General features: G+C 42.7%; 1 protein-coding gene across 1 annotated transcript; it reads right to left on the bottom strand.

Moving 5' to 3' along the window:
* Window positions 1-4029: 4029 nt before the first annotated feature.
* On the bottom strand, window positions 4030-5913 carry Tktl2 (transketolase like 2). The gene has a single exon (XM_005367754.3). The coding sequence runs from the start codon at window positions 5911-5913 to the stop codon at window positions 4030-4032; it is 1884 nt and encodes a 627-aa protein (XP_005367811.1).
* Window positions 5914-8279: the final 2366 nt, after the last annotated feature.

Raw genomic sequence — 8279 nt, 5'->3', positions numbered from 1 at the left:
TCTTGTAGACCAGGCTGGCCTTGAACTCCCAGAGATCCGCCTGCCTCTGCCTCCCGAGTGCTGGGATTAAAGGCGTGCGCCACCACCGCCCGGCTGGCTGATGAATATTTTAAATGTCATAATCCTACCCTATGCTTCTAGGAGTAAATGTGCACCTAACACCATTCGCCAAAGAGGCTACGGTGTAAAGCAGGGGTTCCGTGGACTTAACCAAACACACTGTGTGTCTGATATTTGTCTTCTTAAAATGTTTGTGCTTTTGTCATACTTGTGTCTAACAGATTGTCTTGATTCTGGTGATAAGATTTGCCAAATTTCAGAAATATTTGCACATGTAGAATCAAGAAGTACTGTATTAGTCAGAGTTCTCTAGGCTAGCAGAACTCACATAATAAACACACACATACGGGATTTATTTGAATCACTTACAGGCTAAGGTCCAACTAATCCAACAATTCCTGGCCACGAATGGAAAGTCCAAGAACCCAGCAGTTCCTCAATCCATATGTCTGGATATTTCAGCTGGTCTTCAGTAGATGCTGGAATCCCAAAGAAGTAGACCCTAATGCCAGTGAAGAAACAGACTTGCTAATGAGGTAAGAACAAGCAGGCAAAGAGCAGAAGCTTCCTTCTTCCATGCCTTTACATAGGCTCCCAGCAGGTGTGGCCCAGATTAAAGGTGTATCTTCCCTCCTCAAGATCTGAATTAAAGACTTGTGCCTTCCTGCCTCAAAGGTCTGGGAGTGGATTCAAACCCTTCAAACCAAGCAAATAATCTCTCACAGATGTGCCCTCCATTTCTGAATAGTGTTTCATTCCAGAGGTAGTCAAGTTGACAGCTAAGAATAGCCACCACAAGTACCAAGATGCATCAACATTTTTAGCCACTTCACCAACTCTGGGAACACCCTGTCTCCTAGTCAAGGAAGAGGGCTGTCTCTGCTCTGCCTCATCCCCGCCCTTTTCTGGTCTAAAGATGTGAGAAGGGACTTGGAACAAAGAAAGGCAGAAGAAGAGAAACTTTCACTGTGAACACTGGAATTTAAGTTCCATATAAGCTTTATATACCATAATACTTTTCAATTTTTTTCCAATTTTTTAAAGTAGAGAACCAGTCTTAGCTTACAATTGTACAAAAGGAAGTGGAGATAGATTTAGTCAGCTCCCGAGGTATTTCCCAAACTGTTTTAATCCAGCTTTAATCAGTTCAACACTGCTCCCTGCTACTATTCAGAGGAGGAATGGTGCCTCTGCAACAATAAAAAACAATACGCTCCTTTCCTAGTACAGCAATGCCCCCGCCTTCCTTATACATCACAGCAAAGGCCACAACAGAGCAATACTCTCTTCCAACCAGACTCTATAAGTAAATCCTGGAGCATTATTTCCTGGATACTCTGTGAATCTTGGGGAATTAGATTTCCAAAGTCACATCATCATTATTTGTTAGATTTATCCAGGCCCCAAGATTAAAGCTACATCTGAGGACGTGGGAGGCAGATGCCATCTCGCTGTTATAGACCCACAGTTCCTTTCAGTCTCTTATTCAAGACAGGGTTATATTGAGTTTTCCAGGCTATCTGGTATTACAGGCTCAGCACTGTTTGATAATCTTGACATCAGAAATGGCAAGTCTTTTGCCTTTTCTTTAAAAGGCTATCTTCCCCAAACAGATTCCTTTTATTTAAATAACCTTTTAAATGCACTTAAAGTAAAAATTTTCATTCTTGTTCTTTTATGAGTCACACAACTCAAAGCATGCATTGAGTAGAAGCCACTTACCCTCTTAATTAGTGTCCGGACTTTCTTCTCCAACCACAAACAAGGCAGTTTTGATGTGATAGCTGTACCTAGTCTATCACTAAGCTCTCTCGATAATCTAAAAGGCCTTCATCTAGGCAAGAATATCAAAACTCAATCACTGTCCCATTGCTTTGTTTAACGAAACTGTCCAGGGCACAGCAGTATACTCCCGTATTGCCAGGGGATCAATACAAGCTTAAGGCCATTCCTCGCTGTCTTTTGAGCTACATACCTCAAGAATAATTAATCCATTAAAAAATTAAAGTAAATTTTACAAAGAACAAAGAGCTTATTTTGACCATTTTTTGAAAGGGAAATCAAGAACAATAAAAAGTATCTTCAATTTTAGCAGTGAGTGTTTAGCATTAATCAAGCTGAGTCTCTAAGACTCCAAGACTCAGAAAACTTGAGGATAGATTGAATGCTACGCAGCCATCATTGTGTAGCAAAACGGGACACAATTCTATCTCACGGACTGCTGAGCTTAAGATAAATGTCACCCCCAATCTTGTTATAAAATTGTCAATGTTTTGTGGAAACACAGCCTTTCCAGTATGGATGAAGAAGCTCTGCACACTCCCACATGGTCTGGTGATTATTACCTGAATCTCTATGATCCCGTTGGAGATTTGAAAGTTTCAGATCTATGGTCACTATTAAATGCATGTTTTTGTATGTTTGGTTGGAAACAGCCCTCCCACATTTAAAAATAATGAAACCTGGAAGAAACAAGTATACATCCCTAAACCAGAAACCTTATTTTGGTATTTTGTCTAGTTCACAGATTCTGAATCAATCCTGTATCTCCACCAGGTAAGAAAGCTTAGAAAGAGATGTGGGTTAGCACTTACTCATGGGTAACTGTGATATTTGATGTTATGAAGTCCAGATGGTTCGAATAGAAGGCACGCCATTACAGATCACCTGGAAACAAATTTCTGAGGGGATGAAACGTGAATCGAATCCTCTCCATCTTTACACTCTCTAAAATTTATGTGTTCTTAAATAAATTTATAGTGTTCTTAAATAAATTTATAGTTTTCTTCAATAAAATGAGCTTAAAAATCTTATGTAAAGAAGCATGATTATCACAAGAGAAGAGACAAGGGAGGTGGCAGTCTCAAAAGCACCAGCACTCTGCTTTCCAATTCCCAGCGTAGCACTTTCTTTAGCCCATCAGTACCTCCACCCAGTGCAAACTGGTGAGGTCTGCACGAGGACAGTTAATCAGAGCAACAATGAAGCGGGTGCTGCTGGAAAGCCTTTCAAATGCTGCCACAGCTGAGGTCTGAACTCAGCGTCGGTGAGTTTTAATTTTTTAAAGCTTTTAAATTTGCTGGACTGGGATGATTTTTTGCACCTCAAAGATATTATGAAGATAAAATTACGAATGCTTTTCAATTCATCATTTCCTACTGACTTATTTATCTTCAGCCCCAACCTCTTTGTCTTTCTTGTCTATGAGTTGGAGACAAGTTTCCTCATACCCACAGCCAATCAGGGGAAGGCAGTCACATACACACAACAGACATGAAACGGCTGGTTTTCAAATTCTTTATCACATCTATTATCTCCAGCAGATGAACAACAATCAAGTTAACAACATAGTTTGGTTACAAAAAAAACAAAAAAACCACAACACTTTCACAAAACAATATATTAATATGTGATGCACAAACTAGAACCAGCCGTTTCTTTATAGAAGAGTGGAGATTGAGAGAGCTCTCCCTGACAAAGAGACATGAAGTGGACGAACTGCAAAGGAAGTTCCGTGGTCAAATGTCACCTGGGAAAGAGACAAATGGCATGGCAATGCCAGTGTGCAAGTTCTCACATTTGCTTCAGAATCTGGGCTAATGAAGTCTACAACTTAATTCAAGTCCCTTACCTATACACATAGATAACCAGTTATAGCTACATTATCCGCGTCATAGTTAATTCATTACAGTCTTATCAAAAACCTTGGAATTAGATGGTTTTGTTGTTTTGCAACTGAAAAACGCATAATACACCCTAACAACTAAAAACCAAGAGTGACATTTGTCAGTTTAACAGAAAGTTCAAGGCTTTTTGTTGATCTTATTATTAGAAATGAAGGTATTAGCCAGCAATGCTTTTAAAACAGCAGAGTGCAAGAGATGTTTTTTTATAACAACAAACATCAATATAACACCAAGATACCAGTGTTTAAGACCAAAGCTAACAGCCTTGATGAAATGGGCTAATTTATTTCGATAGGATATCTCTCACGGCTGCCACAATGTGCCTGGCACTGACTCCATACATATCCAACAGTTCACTCGGTTTCCCGCTTCGCGGCACTTCCGTTACTGCGAGCTGACGGACAACTATGTCAGGCTCCCTGGAGATGGCCGCACACACAGCTTCCCCAATGCCACCTTCTCGGTAGTGATCTTCCACTGTGATGATGTGGCCTCCGGTGGCTTTGGCACTGCGGATAATGGTGGCAGCATCCAGAGGTTTGATAGTGAATGGGTCAATGACGCGAATAAAAATACCTTGTTGAGAGAGCTTGTCGGCAGCCAGTAGGGCTTCATGTAGAGTAACTCCTGCTCCAACAACTGTCATCTTGTCCTCTGCACTCTGGCGGATCACCTTGGCCTGTCCAATCACGAAGCTGTCTTGTGAAGTATAAATAACTGTGGTTTTTGGCCGACTGGTCCGAATGAAGCACATGCCCTTCGTACTAGCTGCCAGATAAATGGCGTGTTCTGTTGAGATCGCATCACTTGGGTAGAAAACCGTGCAGCTGGGGACGCTTCTGAACATGGCTAGGTCCTCCAGAGCCATCTGGGAAGGCCCATCTTCTCCAATAGATACCCCGCAGTGGGAACCAATGAAGTTGATGTTGGCCCGAGAGATGGCTCCCATCCGGATCTGATCAAACGCTCGGGTCAGGAAGGCCGCGAAGGTACTAACAAAAGCCACTGTCCTTCCTCGCACAGCACAGCCTAGCGCTACACTTACCATGTTTTGTTCCGCAATAAAGCACTCTATGAAACGCTCAGGGTGTTCTTTCCTGAAGATTTCAGAAAAAGTCGAGTTTTTGGTGTCACCATCTAGGACAATAACTCTCTTGTGAGTGTGACCCAATTTAGCCAGAGCCAAGCCACAGGCTTCCCGAGTAGCCACCTTGTCACCCAGTCTGTAAGCAGGTGCAGAGGTCATTTCTATATTGCAGATGCTGATCCGGGGTGAGTCTTCAACGGGGGGCTTGGGTGTGAGATGTTTGCCTGTTCGTATCTGACTCTCAATTAATTTGACAATCCCGTCAGCACTCTCTTTCGGCATGGGCTTCCCATGCCAGTTTTCTGCATCCTCAATACTTGGAATACCCCGCCCTTTGAAGGTCTTGGCAATCAGGGCAGTAGGTTTGTTCTTGACTTGGGTTGCTTTCCAAAAGGCCTGGCAGAGAGCTTCGACATCGTGACCATCCACCGAGTAAGTATTCCACCCAAACGCTTGGCAGCGCTTCTCATAAATGTCCGTGCAGTGCCCTAGGGGTGCAGCGCCGCTTTGCCCCAAGCGGTTCACATCAAAGACGGCCACGAGGTTGTCCAAGCTGTAGTGGGAAGCAAAGGCCAAGGCCTCCCAGATGGAGCCTTCTGAGGCCTCACCGTCCCCCATGAGACAGAACACACGGTAGCTGGCCTTGTCGAAGTACTTGCCGGTGTAAGCCATTCCGCAGGCAGCTCCCAGTCCTTGCCCAAGGGAGCCTGTCGCCACATCAACAAACGATAGCCGAGGCGTGGGGTGACCCTCCAGGTCGCAGTGGATCTTCCGCAGGTTCAGCAAGTCAGATTCACAGATCCTGCCCGCCTCCACCCAAACCGCGTAAAGGATGGGTGCAGCGTGGCCCTTAGAGAGGACAAAGCGGTCGTTGTCGGGGTGCTCTGGGTCGGTCTGTTTGTACCTCATGGTGTGGAAGAAGAGCACAGCCATGATCTCTGCCGCGCTACAGCACGACGTGGGGTGGCCCGAGTTGCTGGCGCACGTGGCCCGGATCGAGTGGATTCGCAGACGATTGGCCGTGTCCTGAAGCACCTGCAGGGTGTCTGGGTCCACCTTGGCACCGTTGGCCGTGGCCATGGCTGCAGGCTGCTCGGTTGCCAAAAAGCAAGAAAAGTGGGGAATGTCCTGACTGTCGCTAATCAACCCGTTCAGCGGCCGTTGGGGAAAGTTTGCGCATGCGCCACTGGTCTGCATCTGCGCATGCTCAGTTGCTTTGTTTTGCGCAGTATCACAATGCCCGGCCCCCAGCCCTAGATTTTTAACGTTTACTTTTTCACTTCCAGGTTCAACATTATTAAAAATAAAAATGTTACCTCTCTCTAAGTTCAAAGTGGGATAAATATTCTTATACCCATATATTTTAGATACTATTGCGCCCTTTCACCTAATTCTAACATTTAAATTTAAAACTAATTTGATTTTTACACTCATGGGTATTTTGTCTGGTTGTATTTTTGTACACCACTTGCGTGGGAGGCCTTCAGTTCCTGGCACGGAAATTACAGGTGGTTGTGCGCTGCAGTCTTGAGTGTTAGGACTCGAATCTAGGTCCTCTGGAAGACCGGCTGGTGCTCTCAATTGTCAAGCCATCCCTTCAGCTCCGACTGTTTCAGTTTTAAAGAGCACGGGTTAATATAAATAAAAGGAGTGACAGAAAAGATTCTAAGACTTGATGAAAGAATGTTGAAGTTAGGCAAGTCCCCCAAAAGATCAGGTGTATTCAATCTTAGCTTATCTTTTTAGGTAAATAAGAGAAAATCCAAATACCATAGGCTAGGACTGCAAAAAAGATGGGCATTAGAAGGGAAGTTTCTAGTAGCAAACAAGGCGGTGGTGGTGGGAGGGTGCAGGCAGGAGAGCAGAGAATGCGACGCTGGAAGCTCACGGTTACTTTGACTGAAGAACGCCAATCCACATGCTGGTAAGCACTTTCGTTAGTGTACGCTGAATGATGCGGCGTTCCACTAGTGGTGGTGATGGGGAGTAGGTGGGAAGTGGTAAGAGAAATCGGAACTACTTAGCATTTCTTTCAAATTTCCAACTTCTTCCATTCATTTAAATTGTGGCACAACATTTTCTAAGGTATTAAGTTTTTTGACATTTGCAAAGGTCAGCTTTCTTAAGCAAAGAATTTGGTCTTGGAAATTTAATACCCTAGATAATGAGTGTGGATTTCTCTTGTAGTTCTATGAAAATATATGGATTTTTCTAGTAGTACATAGAAAATAGCATTTCCTATATTATTTGTAATGTTTATTTATAAATTGGTCTGATATTTTTAAGACATCTGGAAAGTTTATATGTAATACGAGCTATTCGATATTTTCATCAGGCATTTTAATATTTTAAAATATATTTCAAAGTTCATAATTACTGATCATTAAAGTATGAAGCATGTATCACTATCTAATAATTGATTACCCAATATGGACATAAATATCACTTAGTTTAAAAGTCAAATAGATACATGATAAATCCTGTTATTTTTCCCACTTTAGAGGAATCTGTCAGTGAAATGAGATAAACCAGGAACTCTAAGGGCAGCATTACAATAATTTGATTGTGTTGGTAAAGAGTGAATGACTCATTTTAGAGATTGTTCCGGAGCCAGTCAAGGTTTTCTACAAGTAGGAAACAGTTCTTTATTTACTTATGTTGATCTATGTACACAGAGTAGAGATCAACAAACTCCAGTGGCTTTGGGTGGGCACAATGACAAAATTGTAAACAAGGGTTGGTAAATGGTTCAATACACATCCAGTGTGGTGCGTTGGGAACTGGAAACCTCTAGACATCTGTTAAACAGTTAAGCCTAACCTTGGAGGTGAGCAGCTGTAGAGATGACCAGTAGGTAAAACTACATCCCGCTCTGCTGGAGAACCAGCATTCAGTTTCCAGTTTAGGATGCCTTTAAACCCAGCTCCAGGGGAATCAACCGCCCTCTTCTGGCTTCATTTGGCACTGCACTCAGGTGAATAAACCCACATTCAGGCACAAACATGTACACATATTTCAAAACAAAAATAGTATGGAAAGATGGCTCAGTAGTTATGAGTGTTTTCTGTCTCCTAAAGGATCCAAATTCAGTTCCCAGCACCCACATCAGGTGATTCACAACTGGCTGTAACTTCAGCCCCAGGAGATCTGATATTTTCTTCTGGGAGGCACACACAAACATCGTGTGTGTGAGTGTATACAGAAACACACCAAACAAAATGCTTAGAAATAAACAAAAATAACAAAATCTTTTTTAAAGACCAATCTTCCATTTGACTTCTGTCTTAAAATCTGATAAAATGGAACAATACATTTCTTGCTTTTTCTTTGAAGTTATCATTATACTTCTTCCTCACAGCATGCAGAAGTGCTTGCTGTGATGCCTACATTCCATGAATAAAAACCCTAGCAGGATCAATAGTACAAATAGCTATGGAGGAGAAGAT

This window comes from Microtus ochrogaster, unplaced genomic scaffold, assembly GCF_000317375.1.
Source record: "Microtus ochrogaster isolate Prairie Vole_2 unplaced genomic scaffold, MicOch1.0 UNK23, whole genome shotgun sequence".
In the NCBI taxonomy this organism is placed as follows: domain Eukaryota; kingdom Metazoa; phylum Chordata; class Mammalia; order Rodentia; family Cricetidae; genus Microtus; species Microtus ochrogaster.
The sequence above is the reverse complement of the archived record's forward strand: the minus strand, read 5'-3'. Positions and strand labels throughout refer to the sequence as shown.

Coding starts and splice junctions, on each gene's coding strand:
- Tktl2 (XM_005367754.3), bottom strand. CDS start 5,913: ATGGCCACGGCCAACGGTGCCAAGGTGGACCCAGACACCCTGCAGGTG.